This window comes from Gorilla gorilla, chromosome 23 (genome assembly GCF_029281585.2).
Source record: "Gorilla gorilla gorilla isolate KB3781 chromosome 23, NHGRI_mGorGor1-v2.1_pri, whole genome shotgun sequence".
Taxonomy (NCBI): Eukaryota; Metazoa; Chordata; class Mammalia; order Primates; family Hominidae; genus Gorilla; species Gorilla gorilla.
Genome location: NC_086018.1, coordinates 33,882,893 through 33,905,768, shown reverse-complemented (window position 1 = coordinate 33,905,768; position 22,876 = coordinate 33,882,893). Strand labels below are relative to the sequence as shown.

Below are 22,876 nucleotides of genomic sequence, written 5' to 3'. Positions count from 1 at the left end.
CAGTCCAGGATCCACTGACCGCTGAGTTTGAGCAGCCCGATCTGACATGATGTACCTCTGGGTGAGTACAGAGTGCTGTGGGTGAGGGTTTGCACTTGCACATATAAGGAGTGGAAAGCTGCGAGGTTCTGCTGTTGCACAAATGGCCTCCCCACAGAGCACAGACTGCCACATCCCCTTCTGTTCCAAGGTGTTAGGTTTTTAAAACCTAGCAGTGATTGTGACATTGTTTTTTTTCCTCCCCCTATGTTGTTTATCTTGTCAGACTTAGGCGCAAGGGCTGAACTCCCTGCGCAGTACCATCCCCTGGGCTTGGTAGGTTTGGAGAAGGCAAGTGGGGCAGGTGAAGTTGTGAGCTGGTTGCTTCAGGAACTGCAGTCTTCCTGGTGGCTCAGGATCGACTTGTGTTTTGTTTTGGGGGTACTGACCTTGTTAAGCCATGTCTTTAGATATGAGAGCCAATAGGCGGCATGATTATTAATTAGGAATAAGCTTTCATAAGCTTTTATCTAATAATTTTTACTATCCTTCACAACAGTCTTGTGAAATAGGTCACTCACTACTGTTATTAAAATTATATGAGGAAAGTAATTAAGCCACAAAGAGTGACTTGCCCGTAGTTAGAAATCAAGTCTATAGCAGTTAGAATAGTAAGTAATAATGAGACATTATAAAGCATTTTAATATTTGCCAGGAATGTAGTACCTTCTATTATTGTAATTTACCGTCAATAGTAGCATTGTAGTTTGGGATGGAGGAAAACTTTCTGGGACTGGAGAAGTTTGTAAATTATGAAATGTGATAACTTTTAGAGAAATGTCAGGGGAAATAATAGAGAAACTGCTCCCCCAAGCCGCCTGCAATTTTTAGTTGTTAAGACAAGAACATCTTACAGTCCGTTGCAAAGATGGCAGTATGTCTCTTGAGCAAACAGCTGTTGTGTGTTGCTAAGGGAGCCTACTAGATGTGATGCTCTTGGCTACTAACCAGCTTTTTGAAAGTTTCCCTTTGCCCTTTGCCCTTCAGCCCAGATGTCTGGAATTGCAGGAACCTACTTGGCTAACACAGGCTAAATTTATAAATTATCAGAAAGCAAATGTTAACTGCGTTTGCAGAGATGGAGCTTGTTCACAGAAGATGTATATGTATGTGTGTATGTTCGGAGGGGCTGCTTTTCGTGCTTCTCCCTTCATGTTTAAATATGACCTTGAAATATTATTTTCTCTTCTCTATTGATTTTTTTTGTAGTATTTGTAAGAGCTCAGAACTTTTCTGACACACTAATGTGCATTAAGTAGTTTTCGCCTCCCTGTAAACTAGTCATCTGTGCAGGCTCTTTGCAGCCTTGTGGGTGGGATTGATCAGCCCTGTTGACCTGAAGGATGGGCTGTTCTGTCTTTTGATTTGTTTGGAAGAGGAGTTATGAAAGGAAGCAAGTTGAATTAATCTCATTTTCACTCACTTATGTTTGATGAAAGCAGACAGTGACAGTCTCCTTAGTTATTTCCTTTCTGCTTATGTTACAGTTACTTGTGTATTTATCTCAAATTTTTTTTTACTTATTAACCCCGGAACAGAGCTTCCCTACCAGTGCTACATGCCAGATTGAGATAAAAATATGCCAAGATTACTATACCCCACAACCCTTGGAGCAGCCAGCTGGGGCTTGGGAGTCCCCTGGTCACTTTGATCATGTGCACCCTAATTTGTTTACCACTTTGTGCTATAAAAATATTTCCTATGTATGCCATGACACCTGAAGGCTTGGGTAGCACTGCCTAGAGGGCAAAAAGCAGGTCAGCTCTATCTCTTTTGTTATTTGTGTCATCTAGCCCAATGCCTTTGTTTACTTCATTGAGGACATGCAGAAGGAGCTATAGCGAATAATGCCCAGATACATAGAAGGAAGCCTTGGTGGTCACGCATTCAGTGGGAGGCACAGAGGAGCTGCTGTGGACTAGGAATAGGAGATGAGAGTTTTAGTGTAGGTTTAGCCAGTACCAAGCCATGTGACTTTTGGCAGTCGTATAACTATTCTGAGACTCAATTTCCACATCCATAAGATAATTGAACTGAACCCCTTCTGATTCTGAAATTCCATGAAGTGAATTTTATGTAACAGTAGATATGCCTGAAAAATGCCCAGTTCTGCAAGGATGTTTAGGTCCAGGTGATCAGAGAAAACTGTCAAACATACTGTATCACCTCCCTTGCATGCTTGGTTTGGTACCAGTAATGGGTCAAAGGCACTCTTTCTGAGTATTCTAGAAAAATTACTGGACTATGTTCAGTTGTCAGTACCTCTGAATTGGTGCAGATGGGCATTTTTAGAACCTGTAGAATTGAAGAGTAAAAGTTACAGCTTATCCAAGCATTTTCATTTGTGTAGTTAGATGCAGCTCATTAATTTGCTCCTGTGTGTCTAGAACTCTGAGATAGAATGCTATCTTGTGCTCTCTCTATGCTTCTTTGCCAGATTTTCTCCCCGCTTTCCTGTTGAGTCATCCTCTTTTTTAGTGAATTTGGTAGCGTCAGTTGGCAGCATGAGGTGGTGAAAAGAATACGGGTTTCAGAAACCTCAGTAGGTCTAAATCCCACCTCTGCCATTTCCAAGTGTATGACTGTTAAGTTACTTAACCTCTCTGAGCCTCAGTTTCATTTGTCATATAGGGAAAATAGTGGCACTCAGGATTGTTGTGAAGATTTGAGATAATCTATGAATATACTTAACATAGTGAATGGCACACAATAGATGCTCAGTAAATAACTAGTACAAGCCAACTTTTTGCTTTGAACATTTGCATAGGCAGACTACTCACCACTCCGAAGTGTTTTCTGTATCACGTTGAGGGTATCTTTGAATTCATCTAGGGAGAACTTTGATAAACACAAACTAGTTTTTTGTGAAATATTTTCCCTCTTAGTTTGTATGTTAAGTACTCGTGGCTCGGGAGCCCTTGTTAAGGTTGCCTCCTGATGGAGAAAAATCCCCATTGTTTGTTGTAAACTTTTTTTTTTTTTTTGCATTGTGCAGTACTATTAAGCATTCATTATGTCATTTATTTTCCCTCTCTCATCGCCATCATCAAAAACAGGGAAAGAGACAGACAGATATGATTCCTGTACTGAGGCAACTTACTTGTTTGATGATTATGTAATTTATATCCAATAAACATAATTATAGACCACTTACTTAAATTACCAGAAAACAGGATATGTTCTCCCTGTCTGTGCAGTCTTAGCTGGACAAGCACCAGGCCCTCTCTTATTCATGCTCTATATGGATGAACTTCTGGATTTTATTTTGAACTGTTGTTTTATCATAGATCAATTCTGTCTTCTTAATAAATCAGTTCAGCCAGCATTTAATGAATGCCCATAATGGGTAGAGCCAGCTGTTGCAAATACAAAGATGATTAAAGATTAAAGACATAGTGTGCCCTGGCTGGCCTTAGTGGCTCACACCTGTAATCCTAGCACTTTGGAAGGCCGAGGATGGCGGATCATGAGGTCAGGAGATCGAGACCATCCTGGCTAACATGGTGAAACACCGTCTCTACTAAAAATACAAACAATTAGCTGGGCATGGTGGCACGCACCTGTAGTCTCAGCTACTCAGGAGGCTGAGGCAGAAGAATTGCTTGAACCCGGGAGGTGGAGGTTGCAGTGAGCCGAGATCACGCCACTGCTTTCCAGCCTGGGCAACAGAGCGAAGGCATAGTGTGCCCTTAACAAATTTATAACACCATGGTAGAGAATCTGTATGCACAGATAATAATGATTTTTGAATGCTATTCGAATCTGTGTACACAGATAATAATGATTTTTATGTGCTATTCAATTAACATACATAAGTGAAATTCTTTTATGTGCTATTTCATCCTCACAACATTGCTAAGGACTAAGTATCATTATCCCTATTGTACAAGTGAGGAAAGCAACCATGAGAGAGTATATGATAAGCAGTAAATGGCAGACCTGCAAACGCAGTCTCATCTTTTAAAAACTATGGCTCTTATTTCATTTTACGCTAGCTTCTTTTGGGAGAACCTGATTTTTTTTTTTGTTTCATTTTATTTTATTTTAAACTGTCTATTGAGTGATAACATTTACTCCTCAGTGCACCTGAATGTTAGCTATTATCTTCATTTTACAGATGAGAAAGCAGATATTTCAGTAACTTGCAAGGTCACACAGTTTGCAGTTGTCAGAGTTAGAATTTGAACTGTGGTTTGTCCATCCCTAAAACTTGCTATACCACAATTAGCCTCGTCTTGTATTTGTTCGGTGGTTTCCAGTTTATCAGTATAGTAGTCCCCCTTATCCATGGCTTCACTTTCTGTATCTCTAGTTACCCAAGGTCAATCACACTTCAAAACTATTATATTTTGAGAGAGATAAAGAAACCACATTCGTGTAACTTTTATTATAGTATATAATTATTCAATTTTATTATTAGTTATCATTAATCTCTTACTGTGCCTAACTTACAAATTAAACTTAATAGTAGTATATATAGAATTCAGTACTACCCAAAGTTTCAGGCATCTACTTGGGGGTCTTGGAATATATTTCCCACAGATGAGGGACACTACCTGTACTAGCATTCAGCATGGTACAAGGCTAGAGTAGAGAAATGAAAATAAGGAAACCTGAATTCTGTTTTCATCACCCTTCGTTACTTGAGACAATTACTTAACTGTGTATACCTTGATTTTTCAGGTTACGAAAAAGATATATTCTTAGGAACATTCATGGAATAATCTTAGAAAAATGCATATCAGTCATTTTAGAAATGAAGTAGCAAGTAACTGATGGCTTTATCATAAAACTTGAAAGTCACAGACTGTCAGTCAAAAGATACAGTTTCGGGTCTTGGTTGTGCCATTTGTCAGTGTATCATCTTTCTGAGCTTGTTTCCTAATCTTTAAAATGGGACCAAGAGATTATTGAGATAATCTGTGAAAGTTTCTGGAAGTTCTTTTGTGTGAGGCGAAAATAAGCTAATAACAACACCTTATTCAGGTTTCACGTTAGTCATTTAGTGCTTTTTATCACTATTTTGCCACTCTAATTGCTCTACACAATTAGAGAACTAGACTTAATAGTAAATTGAATTATCACAAAATGTAGACAATAGCTCAGTTCAGATAACATTTAAGGTCAGATGCCGTGATAGGTACCGTACTTGACAGTGAAAAGCCATTAAAAGATTCTAAGTAGGATTGGGAGTAGGGTGAAGTGAAGTTTATAATTAGATTTTTTAAAAAGATACCTACATAGATTAGAGGAGAGTAAAAGTGCAGAGAGAAGTTAGGTGATTGTTGTGTAAGAGTCTGAGTGACAGGGAAGGTCATGATAGAATGGGCTAGAGGGAAGCGGAACTGTATTGAGAGATTCAGAAGGTAAAATTGACAGGATGTTATAATTTAGAAGAGGACCAGGTTTTTGTAGGAGGGAAGAGGAAAGGGATCATGGGTTTGGTTTTGGATTTAGTACTTGGGTAACTTTGAGATGTTCAAGAGGAAATATTGCTTACATGGCCACCTAGGTCTGGAAACAGAAGGAAAGACAGAGGCTTTCCTCTATTGTGAGAAACCTGCATGCCCCGAGCGGGTCTCATAATGGCTTAAAATGATAACGGTCTAGGGAGGAATGTAGAGCAAGAAGAGAAGTTAATGCCTGGAGAAGAATGAATTTTCTTTTCTTTTCTTTTCCTTTTTGAGATGGAGTCTTGCTTTGTCACCCACCCTGGAGCACAGTGGCATGATCTTGGCTCACTGCACCCTTCGCCTCCTGGATTCAAGCGATTCTCCTGCCTCAAGCCTCCCAAGTAGCTGGGATTACAGGCACCCACACCACGCCCAGCTAATTTTTGTATTTTTAATAGAGATGGGGTTTCACCATGTTGGCCAGGCTGGTCTTGAACTCCTGACCTGAAGAGATCTGCCCACCTTGGCCTCCCAGAGTGCTGGGATTACAGGCCTTAGTCAGTGTGCCCGGCCAAGATTTTCAAAGGAAGCAGGGAACTAGGTTTTAAAGACCTTATTCTTAAGGAGGAAAACCAGGACATTAGGAAATCAAGATAAGAGATTGTGGCAAGACACTGAAAACTGTCCTTGGATTTAGCAATATGGAAGTCATTGGTGACTTTAGCAAGGGTTATTTTGGTGGAATGATGAGGGCAGAAGCCTGAGTTTTAGCAATATGGAGGTCATTGGTGACTTCACCCCCTCTTCCCTTTCTGCCATGAGTGGAAGGAAGCAGCCAGAGACCCCCACCAGATGCAGGTGCCAGTGCCACACTTCTTGCACAACCTGCAGAACTGTGAGCCAAATAAACCTCTTTTCTTTATCAATTACACAGCCTCAGGTATTCCTTTATAGCAACATTAAATGGACTAAGACAATAGCCTAGAGCAATGGGCTGTATTGTATAGCCTAGGTATGTAGTAGACTAGACCATCTAGGTTGGTGTAAGCACACGGAACCTTGATGTTCTCACACAATCAAATTGCTCAGTGATGCATTTCTCAGAACACATTCCTGTTGTTAAGTGATACATGACTACTATATTGCAGATTTGAGGAGTGAAGCAAGGTATAAAATAGTAATCTCAAAAAAATGGGGAGTAAATTTACTACAGAGATGAAGTAGGCCTAAGATTTGTGATCATAAATTTGATGTATGTGGTGGCGAGTCAGTTGTGTGAGTTTTATCCAGCGATCTTCTGTTATTTAAATGCAGGAGAGGAATAAGTACATAGTTGGAGCTGCCAAATGAGTTAGACTAAGGGAAAAGAGGACAAGGAAATTAAGATTTTTTGGAGAGGACTCTGTGTAGTGTGAGGCCATAGGATCTAAACTGGCTTAGGAGGGAGGTAGAACATAAGAAGGAGTAATAGTGAAAAAGTGGTATATCAGCCTGTAAACTATAGATCTTAAGGAGGCTGGAGAATTGCCACAGGGGTCAAACTACTATTGTAAGCAAACGCTTGATGGTGTGATAATAGAATACTTGAAATTTTTGTAGGTAATGATTGTATTAGAATATGATGCTAGGTGAATGGCTTTAGGTGAAGTGGTGGAAAAATACAGTTGGTGCTAAAGACTTCAAAAAGAAGGCCAAAATGTTGAATCTGTGTGGCTGTTGAAGTTATCAGAGTGATAAGACTAACAATGGAGATGAAATCAGGGAGCCCTATTTAGCAGGGGATAGGTGCAGTTTGCCTGGAGGGAAGAGAAGTGGTTTGGAAGCAGTACTGGGAAGGAAGGAAGAGGATATCTGGAAGGTCCAACACTGTATGGTAATGGGGAGTAAGGCCGATGCCTGCCCCTGCTGAGGTATGTGATGAGTAAGAGAAAAGTGTTTACTGTAGAAGCAACAGTAATCTCAGGGGCAGTCCGGTTTCCTTAAGATCAAAAGAGTAAAGAGAATATCACAGAAGAGAGGGGAGTGTGTAGAGGAGTTTGCTGAGAATAGCTCGTGACCTCCAGGGCGTGGGAGGGCAAGGAAGTGCAGGAGATGGGATCCGAAAAGGCATAGAGAACAGTTACCATTGTAGTTGTTCAGGTATGAGGTAAAAGGGCCTTGAGGTCAGGGTTTGACAATCAGAATAAAGATTTTAAGTAGATAGGAAAGGCTTATGCATGAATGCTAAAATATGGCAAGCTTCAGTTATTTAGGAAAGCCGCCTTTACTATTTGTTTTAATATGACATTTAATGTTAAACAACTATCTCTTTCTGGTCATTTTTCAAATCAGAATATGGAATTTTGTTGTTGTAAAATATATAAATTAAGGACTAAATTTGGAACCAAGTAAGTAAATACTTATTGTAGATTTTAAATTGTTCGTTTGGAGGAGTAGAAAATCAGCGTGGTCAAAGCACACATATTGACAAGAGGGAGAGGGAGGGTGGAGGATTAAACACCCAAGATATATTTCCTCTGGTCCTTTTCCCAACAACGACAAAAATATATTTTAGGAGTTGTAGTCTTACTTCACTAACTCCCCTTTCTCCTTCTTGGTTCTGGAAAACTGTACAGTCGCGTACCACATAAAGACGTTTCAGGTAGCTATGAACCGCATCATTCATCAATGCAGTTCAGTGCATCAGTCAATGCAGTTCAATCTTACGGTGGTTTCGTAAGAGTGTATAAATAACAATTGTATCTTTACTGTCCCTTCTCTGTGTTTAGGTACATAAATACCATTGTGTTACGATTACCCACAGTAGAGTATTCAGTAGTCACCTGCCGTACATGTTTGTAGCCTAAGAGCAATAGGTCATACATACCGTATAGCCGAGGTGTGTAGTAGGCTAGGCCATCTGAGTTTATGTAAGTACACTCTATGATGATCTCACAACTGTGAAATCACCTAACAACACATTTCACAGGATGTGTGCCTGGCATTAAGCAGCACATGACTATATTGCTTTTAAAAGTTGTAATCTAGTTGAAAGCATTACATTCCTGTTTAGAATTAATAGGTTTTTCTGAATGTGAGAACTTGGTGCTCCTCTTCACACATTTTTTGTAGCATCTTTCACTATTATTAAATAAGAGAACATATGTTACTTGTAATTGAAGGCCAGCATAGAATAGACATTCCACAGATATTGGTTGAAAAGTTAATTGGATATTCTAGGTATGTATAATGAACTGTCTGGGTAGCAAAGTGTTCACCTAAAATATTGGGTTTGGGCCGGGCGCGGTGGCTCACGCCTGTAATCCCAGCACTTTGGGAGGCCGAGGTGGGCGGATCACAAGGTCAGGAGATCGAGACCATCCTGGCTAACATGGTGAAACCCCGTCTCTACTAAAAATACAAAAAATTAGCCGGGTGTGGTGGTGGGTGCCTGTAGTCCCAGCTACTCAGGAGGCTGAGGCAGGAGAATGGCGTGAACCCAGGAGGTGGAGGTTGCAGTGAGCCCACATCGTGCCACCGCACTCCAGCCTGGGCAACAGAGTGAGACTCTGTCTCAAAAAAAAAAAAAAAAAATTAGGTTTGGGTTTCGCTTAACCCAAATCTATAGGCTCTGTACTGTCTTCATTGTGTATTAACTTGTACGGTGTTTTACTTGCTTATTTAAATATAGACCATCTATTCAGAGGTTAAATAAATCAAGACCTAGCTTTCATTCCCTAAAATAACTGTCAAATTATTTTTCCTGAGTGTGTGAGATGAACTTTAATCACTGGCAAGATTCTTGTATCCATGAAAATCAGAAAACTGACTATGGTTTCATTGTGTTTCTCATCATATGCTAGTTACATTTCTGTCCCTGGCCTAGTCATTAGCCTGCCATATGATTAGACAGATGATCTTTATGCTCTTGTGTCTCATCTGTAAAATGGGCATGATTTTTCCCAGTAGAATTGTTAAGTATTATTTCTTAGATAAATTGACATCCACATAAAATATTCTTAATGATTTATTTATTCTGCTTCTTGTACAGTACTTGAAATTGCCAGTTAGGTAAAAAACATTATGGTTTTTTTGGCAAGGTGGGACCGAAGGTCTCACTAAACAGTACAGTAGATGCCAAAGGCTGGGCAGGGGTAGGTGGTCAGAGCACGTGTTGGGAAGATCAGTTGTTGCTGTGTCTGTGTTCTCCTCTGCTATATTTAAGTAATTTTAGATATTTATTTTTATTTTTGTGTTTAATTTTATTAAATTAAGGTTATTAAAAATAAGTTTCTTGGATTCATTGAAAATCAAAACCATTTTTGCATGTTGCTCAACAAGTTGCTCTAATATCGGATGTTTGCAGATAATATTCAAACTGGAGAAATTTTCGATTGTTAAAGGCAGTTGGGATTGGAAGAGATAAGAAAACAAATTCCCGAATGCCTCCTATGATAGGAGGCACTGGGTCTGATGCTTTCATTACTATTATCTTGTTTCATCTTACAACGGGGAAGGAAGATTCAAATGCGCAGTCTTGCTTCAGAGTCAGTACTCTTAACCAATATGTTGTAATACATTCAGCTAGTCTGTGATAGGCAGCATCTAAGATGGTCCCTAGTGATCCCCACCTCCTGATATTCATACCCTTGTGTATTATCTTCCCCTTATAGGCTGGACCTAGTGACTCACTTTGAATGCATAGAATATGGAAAATTGATGAGATGTCACTTCCAAGATTTGGTTACAAAGAGACTGTGGCTTTTATCTTGGGTGCTTGCCCTCTCTACCTTTCTCTCAGAGCCCCTACACTGTTAAGTAGCCTTGTGGGAAGGCCCACGAGCCAGTGATGTCTAGGCCTAACAGCTAGTGACCTGCCAGCAGCCAGGTGAGTGAGTTTGGTGGTGGATCCTTGATAGTCAAGCTTTAATGATTGCAGCCCCAGCCAACACCTTTTCTGCAGCCTTGTGAGAGTCCCTGAACCAGAAGCACTTAGCTTACCCAGCTGGATTTCTGATCCACATAAACTGAGATAATAAATGCTGTTTTAAGCTACTGTGATTGAAAATGAATTGTTACATAGAAATAGATAACTAGGCCAGGTGTGGTGGCTCACGTCTGTAGTCCCAGCACATTGTGAGGCCGAGGCAGGCGGATCGCTTGAGCCCAGGAGTTTGAGACCAGCCTGGGCAACATAGCAAAACCCCATCTCTACTAAAAATACAAAAATTAGCTGGGCAAGGTGGTGCGTGCCTGTAGTCCAGCTACTTGGGAGGCTGAGGTGGGAGGATCACCTGAGCCTGGGAGGTGTAAGCTGCAATGAGCTGAGAGCGAGAACTTGAGCAAGAGAGCGAGACCCTGTATCACCAAAAAAAAAAAAAAAAAAAAAAAAAAAAGAGAGAGAGATAACTACAGATTTTGGTACCAATAGTGGGGTGCTTTTTGGTGAAAATCTAAACTGGGAGTGACTTTGAAACCAGGCAGTGGACTTTTAAGGAGAGTGTTAGTATAAGATTAGAATACCTTGAACACATTATAAAAATGGGACTTTGAGGCGATTGTCACGAGGTCTTAAAGGAAAGAAACTGGAAGAAAGGGGATCCTTGTTATGTAGTGGTAGAAAGTTTAGCAACACTATATTTGTAGTTGTGGAAAGCAGAAAGTGTGTTTCATGAACTGAGAGATCTAGCTAAGTAAACTTCTAAACAAAACATTGCAGATCCCCTCTGGTTCCTTCTTGCTGCTTAAAGTATGAGGGGAAATAAATAAATTGAGGGAAGCACTGTTAAAAAAGGAGCCAGAACTTGATGATTTTGAAACTTCTCAGCCTTTCTGGTTGGCAGAGGGTGATGAAATTAAGACATGGCAAAGATCAATTCAAGAGCCACTCCGGGGAGAATGGCGGTCTAAAGATAAAGCCAAGACTGTGCCTTTAAAGCCTGCTGTTAAGACCTGAGAAGGTAGTGCCTTAGCATCCTCTTCAGTCACACTCAAGGCCTCTCAGTCAAACAATAGGGCTATTCTAGCCTTTTTAGCAGGAGCCCAAGGTAGAGGTAGAAGAGTTCCTCTTGGAGAGATCTATGGGTATAGCTTTTGTCTATTGTGGTGAGATTTGCAGGAAATCCACTGTAGCTAGGACTGAACAGGAAAAGAAACAGTACAAAATGAAAAGAGGCTGTCGGACACCCCTAGCATTCTGCTGGCAGGAAGCAGGCTGAGAAAGTGCTCAGGAGCTAACACATGCCACCTTTCATCAAAAGGGAAAGATGACTCAGAGGTTGGAAGCAGGAGCCTAGAGATGAAGGCAAAAGTCATGGAGAATTCTTTTCCCAGTGTTGAGACCTAATCAAGGAACTTTCAGCGTTTGCCCTGCTAGATTTCAGAGTCAGTATGGATCAGTGACTCTTTTGTGCCCCCTAATTCCCTGCCTTTCTTTTGTAGAAAAAGTTATGCCATTTAGTGATTGCAAGGATTTTAGAGAACAGAAACCCAGAGGGCAAGTGAGAAAGCAGCCCTAATACCCTGCCATCTAGGCTCCCAGAATGCCATGCTGTTGTTAAATTGCTTCTTTTGGCTTTTGCTTACAAGTCATAAGTACCAGATGATATGTGCAAAACTGAAGCAATCAGGAGAGGATTTCCCACCCCCGTATTTACCCACTTTCTCTCATCGGTATGAATAAACTGTCCCCTCACTCATGAAGCATTTGCCTTCCTATATAAGGTGAACCTTCCAGTTGTATACTAGGTCCTATCTCTGCTAGTCTGTTTAGGACATGGATCCAGCAATTCTCTTCCCTCTCTCTGGGATCATCAAGTTTTCTGTCTTTATTGGATTAGTCCCGTCAGCATACAGTTAAGCTGTTCTTCCACTTATTTAAAAATAATACTCTTGACCTCACTTTGCCAGCAACTGCTGAATTTCTTTTCCTTTAAAGCAAAACTCAGTAGCGTTGTTTATATTTGATTATATCAGTTCTCCTCTTAAACCTACGCAGCCAGGTTTTCATTGCAACCACACCACTGAAAGGGCTCTAGTCCAAGTTGCCAGTAACTTCCATGCTGCTAAATCTAGTGGTCTGGTATCAGCCCTCATCTTACTTGACCTATCAGTAGGATATTCTATCACTGATCACTTCGTTCTCTAATTCACTTTCTTGGATACTTGACTTGCAGGACATCATACTTTCCTGATTTTCTTCCCACCTCTTTGGAAGTTTGTACTCAGTTTTAAAGTTGTAATATTTTGAGCCAAGTCCCTTCACCTCTTTTTTTGATTCTCTTTCATCCACTCTCATGGCTTTAGTTCTCAGCTAACCAGGAAAGTTTTACCAGCTGGGTAAAATGTTTTTTTCCTTTAACATATATTAAGTTTTCTTTTCTTTTCATTTCTTTTTTTTTTTCTTTTTTCTTTTCTTTCTTTTCTTTTTTTCTTTTGAGACAGGGTCTCACTCTGTTGTCCAGGCTGGAGTGCAGTGGCATGATCTTGGCTCACTGCAACCTCTGCCTCCCGGGTTCAAGCATTTCTCCTGCCTCAGCCTCCCAAGTAGCTGGGACTACAGGTCCATGCCACTACACCCGGCTAATTTTTATATTTTTGTTAGAGACAGGGTTTCACCATATTGGCCAGGCAGGTCTCGAACTCCTGACCTCATGATCCACCTGCCTCGGCCTCCCAAAGTGCTAGGATTATAGGTGTGAGCCACTGTGCCCGGCCCTAAGTTTTCTTATAATTAAGAAATAAGAATAAAGGGATAGTGAAAAAACAACTGCATTAGACATTAAAAAAAAAATTTCTTCCTTTTTTTTTTGGAGACAGAGTCTCATTCTGTTGCCCAGGCTGGAGTGCAGTGGTGCGATCACAGCTCAATGCAGTCTCAATCTCCTGGATTCAAGCTATCCCCCTTCCTTAGCCCCTCGAGTAGCTGGGTGGGACTACAGGTGTGTGCCACCATTTTTGTATTTTTATTTATTTTTTTGTAGAGACAAGTCTGTGGCTGTGTTGCCCAGGCTGGTCTTGAATGCATGATCTCAAGTGATCTTCCCACCTCAGCCTCCCAAAGTGCTGAGATTATAGGCGTGAGCCACCATGCCTGACCAAAGGTTCTTCCCCCTCCTCCCTGCCACCTGAGACGGAGTCTCGCTCTGTTGCCAAGCTGGAGTGCAGTGGCGCGATCGTCGGCTCACTGCAAGCTCCGCCTCCCAGGTTCACGCCATTCTCCTGCCTCAGCCTCCAGAGTGGCTGGACTACAGGCGCCCGCCACCACGCCCGGCTAACATTTTTGTATTTTTAGTAGAGACGGGGTTACACCATGTTAGCCAGGATGGTCTCGATCTCCTGACCTCGTGATCCGCCCACCTCAGCCTCCCAAAGTGCTGGGATTACAGGCGTGAGCCACCATGCCCAGCTGTCAAAGTTTCATGCAACTAATTAGATATTACCCCTACAATAACCATCAATCACATTTGAATGCTGTCTATATCTTTTAATCCCTTTTATAATACCTCATGGTTTTTGTCCTTTTTGCCTATCCTTCCTTTCTTCCTTCCCTCCCTCCCTCCCTTCCTTCCATGGCTGGGAATAGTTAAAAAGTAAAAGTTGCTGAAAAGTCAGAATGTTTCAAGATATAGGAAAAATAAAGATCTTCTAAAATTTCACAGTGAATCTTGGGTTTATAAAAGGGTCCAAGGAATACATGTATTATTACAAGATAAAATAGTTTATTTTTAAAGTAACAATTTCATTTTTCTGTTTTCTTTTTGGAATACCTCTAAGAAAGAAAAATCATAAAGTATACATTCTTACAAGTAGAACCGAACTGCTCGAAAAGAAAAGTTGGGCCCAGTGGACTCTGATGATATACTGGGTGTTAAATTCTGTCTGTATGTTCTTGGCTCTCAAATGTATACCTCTAGCTAGAACTCTCTCTAGAAGCTCATATATAACTGCCTACTTGACATTTCCTTCTGTAATATAATAGTTACCTCAAACTTGACATGTCCAAAGCTGAGCTCCTGGCCTTTACTTGCCTTCCTCTGCCCTCAGACTTGCTAAACCCACAGTTTTCTTCTTCTCAGATAATGACATCTTTCTGTTACTTGAGCCAAAAAAAACCTTAGTCATCCTGGACTCCTCTTTCTCCCTCACTGCAGTCCTGTTAATTAGCAAATCCTTTAGGTTCTGCCTTTCAAAAATAACCTAAATTCAATCCATACTAGCTCTTCTTCTTCCTTTTTTTTTTGTTTTCCTCAGTCTCGCTCTGTCGCCCAGGCTGCAGTGCCATGGCATGATCTGGCTCACTGCAACCTCCGCCTCTCAGGTTCAAGCGATTCTTGTGCGTCAGCTACCTGAGTAGCTGGGATTACAGGTATGTGCCACCGTGCCTAGCTAATTTTTGTATTTTTAGTAGAGACAGGGTTTCGCCATGTTGGCCATGCTGGTCTCGAATTCCTGGCCTCAAGTGATCCACCGACCTTGGCCTCTCAAAGTGCTGGGATTATAGGCGTGAGCTGCCGTGCCCATCCTACTAGCTCTGCCACTTCTATCCTGGTTCGGTATTCCATCTTCTCTTGCCCAGGTTTTTGTAATAGTCTGCTACCTGGTCTCACTATCTCCACTATTGACACTGAAGAATTTATTCTAATCACAGCATCTGACATAATCCTTTGAAAATATAAATCTGATCATGCACAAAATCCACTGATGTGTTTCGCTCAGAAGAAAAGCTAGAGTCCCCACAAGGCTCCAGTCAAGCCTGCTCCTAGGTACTTGTTTGACTTTCATCTCCTCCTGTTCTCATTTCTCACAGCTACTTAGGCCTTTTGGCCATTCCTCAAATTTGCCAGGCACTTTGTACAGCTGTTCCATGGTATTCATGAGGGGGTTGGTTCCAGAGCCTCTTAAAGATACCCAAATCCACAGATGCTCAAGTCCCTGATATAAAATAGTGTGGCATTTGCATATAACCTACACATATTCTCCTGTATACTTTAATCTCTGGAGTGTTTATAGTACCTAATGAAGTGTAAATTTTATGTAAATAGCTGTTATATTGTTTCTGGAACACGATTTACAGTGACAAGGAAAAAAAGACTGTACATATCCAGTACGAATTATTTCTCCTGCCCCAAATATTTCCCATTTATGGTTGGTTGAATCCAGGGATGCAGAACCCACAAATATGGAGGGCTTACTGTACTTGTTTCTTCTGCCTGTAATGCTTCTCTCCAGATATACTCATGTCTTCCTCGTGGCCTTCAAATTTTTGCTCAAATGTTACCTATTCAATAAGGCCTTTTGAAAGCCATTTTACTTTTAATTTTTCATAGCATTTATCTTTAAATATTATAAAAACAGGCCGTATGGCCAGGCACAGTGGCTCATGCCTGTAATCCCAGCACTTTGGGAGGCCGAGGCGGGCGGATCATGAGGTCAGGAGATCGAGACCATCCTGGCTAACATGGTGAAACCCCGTCTCTACTAAAAATACAAAAAATTAGCCGGGTGTGGTGGCGGTCGCCTGTAGTCCCAGCCACTCTGGAGGCTGAGGCAGGAGAATGATGTGAACCCGGGAGGCGGAGCTTGCAGTGAGCCGAGATCGTGCCTCTGCACTCCAGCCTGGGTGACAATATAAATAAAAAATAAAAAATAAAAAAACAGGCCATGCGTGGTGGTTTACCCCTATAATCCCAAGACTTTGGGAGGCCAAGGTGGGAGGAACTCCTTGAGGCCAGGAGTTCAAGACCAGCATGGGCAACATAGTGGTACCCTATCTCTACAAAAGCAAGTTTAAAAATTAGCCAGCGTTGGTGGGACACACCTGTAGTCCTAGCTGCTTGGGAGATGGCGTGCACCTGTAGTCCTGGCTACTTGGAGGCTGAGACAAGAGGATTGCTTGAGCCCAGGAGGTCAAAGCTGCAGTGAGCTCTAATTGTGCAGACTGCACTCCATCCTGGGTGACAGAGCGAGACCCTGTATCTTTATTTTATTTTATTATTTATTTAGATGGAGTTTCACTCTTGTCACCCAGGCTGGAGTGCAATGACATGATCTCGGCTCACTGCAGCTATCGCCTCCTGGGTTCAAGTGATTCTCCAGCCTCAGCCTCCTGAGTAGCTGGGTTTAAAGGTCCATACCACCATGCTCGGCTAATTTTTTGTATTTTTAGTAGAGACAGGGTTTCACCATGTTCGCCAGGCTGGTCTTGAACTCTTGACCTTAGGGGATCCACCAACCTCAGCCTCCCACAGTGCTGGGATTAGAGGAGTGAGCCACTGCGCCTGGCTTGAGACCCTGTATCTTTAAAAACAAAACAAACTCTGTGTGTGTGTGTGTGTGTGTGTGTGTGTGTGTAGTAGTAGTAGTAGTAGTAGTAGTATGTATATGTATGTAAAATAAAAACTTTTTTCCCACCTGTCTCCTCTTTTAGAGTTTTTTGTCTGGTTTATTCGCTGCTGTTATCTTCAGTGTCTAGAATAATGAATGGTGTTCAATAAATATTTGTCAAATTCTAGAGGTTTTTTTACCTGTGATTTTTTTCAGTAACGGAATACTTAGTAACTATAGAATTTATAGTGGTGGAACTCTAGCTGACATCAGCTATTCTCTCTCACATCACAGGGACCAGTGCTTTGTACTATTGAGGCAGTAGTGCTTTAATGGCACAAACTTTGGAACCAAATTAACTGGGTCCAAATCTGGTTCTGATGCATTCTGTCTGAATGACATTGGATAAATTACCATGCTTTCTCATCTGTAAAATGAGAATAACATAATATCTATCACAGAGGGTTGTTTTGAGCCATGTAACGCTCTCAGAACAGTTCTTGGTGCATAGTAAATGTTCAGTATATGTTAGTTCTGATTGTTACTGTTCCAGACCCATCCCAGCAGTTCTGAGTCTGTTGTACTCCTGAGTGGCAATACTGAGAACTGATTCAGGTCTCCTCCTTATCACCAAGTCTCTTTCTCCTTTGAAAATATCATGGGTATGTTAGGTCTACCTTTCTACCCTTCACCTCCAGCTCTCTCTTCTACTGTTTAATCTTTACTTACACTAATAGCATTCTTTTATATATCCACATTTTCCCCTCTTTTTTTCCTCTTCCTTTCTCCCTTCCTGTCCTTTTAGCAAGTACTTATTAAGCATTACTTTTTGCTTCCCTATTCTGTTCTAAATCTTGCTGTTCTTTTTCCTTATCTTCATGTCTTTGTTTCATTATCAAATAAAAAATTACCTAATTTATGGTTGATTGACTAGAATTACATTTGTATCAGGGAAAATGGGAATGCTGTAGGTGTTGAAATAAAATTGAAATTATTTTTTAAAAAGTTGCACCAGTGACTAAAACCCTTGAAAGTACTCCTACTCCTTCCTCTAAATCTACAGAAGTCTCTACTTTCTTAGTCAGTGGTTAAATTTGTCTTCTACCAACCAACGTGCAAGGTGATCTGGGGGAAAAGTATCTCTTATTTAATTACATTGGCGTTATTTGTAATTTTCTGCTATTTTAGCTATCTTGTTTTTTGTTTATTTTTATTTCAGATGGATAGTAGTTCAGGTACATTACTGGTACAGTGTGCTCAAACGTTTTCCCCATGATTACTAGGTTCTTGTGATATCTGGTCTAGAAACACAGACATCATTTATAAATCTGTGTGTGTGTGTGTGTGTGTGTGTGTGTGTGTGTGTGTGTGTGTGTGTGTCTTTTAATGGGAGAATGTGATCAGAGTTCTAAAAAACTGAAATAAAAATGCATTTTTAGAATATGACTTATTTTGTAAATTTTAGATAGATTATATAATGACTACAATATCCTTTTTCAGAGCAGAGGAAGTGAACCCATTTAGGCATCCGTTTAAAGGAGTTTTGTTTTGAGGCTTTAAGGGTCTTTCATCTGTAAGATGAGCTGTGGTATTGCCTATTATATATTACTTAATAAACGTTACAAGGAAAACAGTACTCTTTTTGCTCCCTTTTCTTGGTATAGTCTTTTTTTCCGAGCACATTTCAGTAATAAAGACCACTAAAATGCTACTTAATGTAATCTCAGTTACTCGGGAGGCTGAGTCAGGGGAATACCTTGATCCTGGGAGGTGGAGGTTGCAGAGAGCCGAGATTGTGCTACTGCACTCTAGCCTGGGTGACAGAGCAGGACTCCATCTCAAAAAAAATAAAAAAATTTTAAAAATGCTACTTAAAAGTACCCCCCACCATATTTATAAGTTGTGGGTTCACATTTCTTTTTCTAGTACATATTTAGCCCATTCATTCATCAGTTATTAAGGCCATGCTATTTGCCAGCAATTTGGGTAATGAACAGCACTATAAGACACAATTAAAAGTATCAGATTTCTACCTTTGTTTATCGGTGATTTGTATTTTTTCAGTAACTCTCATTTTCCTTTGAATTCTTAAGATTTACCTCTTTGACTTAAGAAGTAAACTAAATTTTAACTATAGCTTTCAAAATTTGTATTAGAATTGGACAATAAAGCTTTATTATTATTTTTTTTTTTTACTATTTCACAAAACAAAATGTAGCTTTCTTAAAATTTGTTAGTTAAAATGTTATCTTTGTTTTCCCAATAAAATGTAAAGTTTAATATGTGATGGCTAAACTCCTAGGGGGATAAGGAGGCGCTAGGAGAATAGGCAGGTTGGAAAAGGGTAGTCGGGACTTGTCCAGATTCTTATGTGGTAGTCTATATATTTACCATATGGGCTACAAGACACACACACACACACACACACACACACACACACACACACACACACACACACACACACCCTTGTGAGCATTTATTAATTCGCAGTTGATGGTGCATAGTTTGGGGAGTGGGTAAAGGATATGTTACTTTTGTAAGTACAGAATCGATTCTGACCGCTCATTCATTGAATGAAAGTTTGAGTTTCTACTACCTGTAGGTACCTTTAGGGAAGCTTTAGAAATGTAACCTGGAATTTTGCAGAAACTAAACCTAGCCAGAGGCTCAGTGGCCCCCCTTTTCATTCTCTAATAGAAAAGTAAAGAGGGAGTGAGTGAGTACAAATCACCATTAAACAAAAGTAATATTTATATTTTAGGTTTATTAAATAGTTTATACTTAACTATTTAATAAACCTAAAATATAAATATTACCTCACTCCCTCTTTCCTTTACTTTTCTGTTTCTTTACCTTTTGAATGCCAGAAGACTTTAATGCTCATTATCTTAGTCTGCTAGGGCTGCTATCGCAAATTACCACAGTCTGAGTGGCTTAACCAACAGCAAATTGATCTTGGAAGTCCAAGACCAAGGAGCCAGCAAGGCAGATTTCATTCTGAAGCCTCCTCTCGTGGCTTGTAGGTGACTGCCATCTAGTCTTGTGCTCACACAACCTCTTCTTTGTGCATAGGGACAGGAGTGGGGAGGGGAGCAAGCTCTCTGGTGTCTCTTTTAAGGACAATGATCCTATTGGAGCACTGCCACTCCCCTATCACCCCCACCTTACTTAACATTAATTATTTCCTTAGAAGCTCCATCTCCTAATACAGCTACAGGGGTGGGCAGGGTGCAAAGAGGTGAGTTAGGGCCTCAACATAGGAACTTGGAGTTGGGGGGACACAAACACTTGGTCCATAACACTTGTCTTTTTAATTCATAAAAAAATTTGAGTATTTACTGTGTGTTAATCACCTTGGTAGACTTGCTACTATGTAGCTGTGCAAACTCAAGGAAATTACTTAACCTCATTAGGCCACAATTCATTTATCAGTAAAACAGAGATGTTGAACCCATTAATAGCTATGATGCATTCCAGCTTAATCACTATTACTTCCATGTTCATTTCCTTCCCTTATTTTCCTCTCTCCCTAAGATTTTCTTCCCTCCCTAAGATATTTAAGATTGTTATGTCAAATTTCCTTTCTGTTTTTGACCATCTTTCTTTTTCTTTCATTCTATTCCTTTATGTTTTTTATGTCTTATGTTGTTTTCTGCCTCCATCCACCCCTTTCCTGAATTGGACATGTTTTTGACAACTTGTAAGTTTACTAGATTTATTAGCTCTTTAAAAGTTTAGGAGGTAGACGGAATTTTTTTTTTTTTCCGCTCAACATACTGAAAGCCTTTAAATTAAACTTACTCTAGGTAAATTGCTTTGTACCTTTTACATTGCCTTGTACATGCTTTACCTTTATTGCGTGTTTGATTTCTTTTCCTGTAGTCTACTGCCTTTCGCTAGGCAGGTTTCCTCACAGCATTATTTCTTAGAATTGTGAGGAGGCTAGTGATACTGCTTTTCATGTATGCCTTTACTAAAGCATCTAATTCATCATATGGGCAGTTAATAAGTATGAATTGATGAGATGACAGTCGTGTATTTTTTACTCTTCAGGGAAAGAAAGACCTTGTGCTATCCCTTCCAATTTCTCCCTTTTGATCTGTGACATTTGGAAGTAGTTATGGCCGGGCGCCATGGCTCACTCTTGTAATCCCAGCACTCTGGGAGGTGGGCGGAGCACTTGAGGCCAGGAGTTCGAGACCAACCCAGGTAATATGGAGAAACCTTGCTTCTACTAAAAATAACAAAAAAAATTAGCTGGGCGTGGTGACACCTGTCCGTAATCCCAGCTACATGAGAGGCTGAGGCGTGATAACCATTTCAACCAGGGAGGCAGAAGTTGCGGTGAGCCAAGATCCTGCCACTGTACTCCAACCTAGGCAACAAAGTGAGACTTTTATCTAGTTGTTCTGCAGTCTCAGTGAAAAGTCTCAGCTTTTCTCCTTTTGTGAATATCAACAACAAACTATAGAGTTGACTCACAGGATGTAAAAAATTGGGGTGACATACATGGGAGACTATGTTGGTACTAATATTTGCATGACTGATTGAGAAAGTTTGTCAGAAACATTGTCACTAGTACTATTGTAGGAACTACGCTATGAGTGGGGTGAAGTCTTGCCCTAGCATTAGTATAAATCCTTAGCCTGCTGGGCATAGTCTTAAGAAACAACCCATTCAGGGTCAGGTGTGCTGGCCTGTAATCTTAGCACTTTGGGAGGTGGATGGATTGCTTGAAGTCAGGAGCTCGAGACCAGCCTGGCCAACATGACGAGACCCCGTTTCTACAAAAAATGCAAAAATCAGCTGGGCGTGGTGGTACACACCTGTAATCCCAGATACATGGGAGGCCAAGGCATGAGAATTGCTTGAACTGGGGAGGCGAAGGTTGCAGTGAGCCGAGATCATGCCACTGCACTAGGTGACAGCAAGACTGTGTCTCAAAAAAAAAGAAAAAAGAAACAACCAATTCAGTAACAAATTTTGCAGTTTAAAGCTGTTTCTTTTAGAATTAAAACTCTCTAATCTCTGCAGTGTGGTAATGGGTATTGAGATAATGGTGGTGATAATTGTAAAGTTGCTGATTATCAGCTACTGATTTTTGAATGCCGACTATTTGCCAGGCTTAATACTGCTATGGGAGGGGGTCAGGGAAGTGCTGGATAGAGAAAGGCGACCCCTGGCTAGGGCTCCACTCCTATGGACCTAGGTGAGTAGAGGCACTCCAGCTTTCATGCCCAAGTGTTGCATTTTTCAAGACCATCCTGGCCTGCCATGTCCCCCATCCTGGGCCTATAAAAACCCGAGACCCTAGCGGGCAGACATACAGGCAGCCAGATGTCAAGAGACGAACACCAGCGGAAGAAGATACAAGCAGCTGGATGGTGGGAGGACGTCAAGGGAGCAAGCCGGCAGAAGAGCACACCGACAGACGTCAGCACCCTGGCAGGCCATTGACGGGTGGGACAAGGCGGAGTTTGGCTGGGGCAGTCGGAGGAGAGCCGAGGCCACTGAGCAGCCGAACTCTAGGGCTAAACCATCTCCCTTCTGGCTCCCACATTGGTGGAAAAATCCTTCCACTCAATAAAACTTTGCACTCATTCTCCAAGTCCACGTATGATCCAATTCTTCTGGTACACCAAGGCAAGAACCCGGGATACAGAAAGCCCTCTGTCCTTGCAACAAGGTAGAGGGTCTAATTGAGCTGATTAACACAAGTCGCCTATAGACGGCAAACTAAAAGAGCACCCTATAACACATGCCCACTGGGGCTTCAGGAGCTGTAAACACTCACCTCACCCCTAGACACTGTCATGGGGTCGGAGCCCCACAGCCTGCCCGTCTATATACTCCCCTAGAGGTTTGAGCAACGGGACACTGAAGAAGCAAGGGGGACAAGAGAACCTTTCCTGTTTCAATACCAAGCATTTTACAGTCATTAACATGTAGAATTCTAAGAGCAACCCCAGTAATGGACAGGCCATTCTAGCTATGTAAACTCTTCAAAGGCAGCACTTAGTACAGTGCTGGACACTTACTTGTCAGGATTTGGTAGATGCTGAACTGATTTGAACTCTAGCATCATCTTGCTTAAAATTGTCATTCTCTGCCTACCCTTGCCCTGCCCAGCTATGGATACA

The 22,876-nt window shown here is 41.1% G+C and overlaps 1 protein-coding gene across 23 annotated transcripts in view; it reads left to right on the top strand.

The window, feature by feature from the left end:
* Positions 1–22,876, top strand: part of RBFOX2 (RNA binding fox-1 homolog 2) — a 291,710-nt gene that overhangs the window by 134,066 nt on the left and 134,768 nt on the right. For 3 of the 23 annotated variants that reach the window (XM_055374540.1, XM_055374538.1, XM_055374537.1), the window contains exon 1: positions 9–61. The exons of the other annotated variants lie outside the window; for them this stretch is intronic. In XM_055374540.1, coding sequence (XP_055230515.1) covers positions 47–61 — 15 coding nt within the window. In that variant the 5' untranslated portion in view covers positions 9–46. Of the gene's footprint in view, positions 1–8; positions 62–22,876 lie in introns of those variants that run through there. 23 annotated transcript variants of the gene reach the window in all.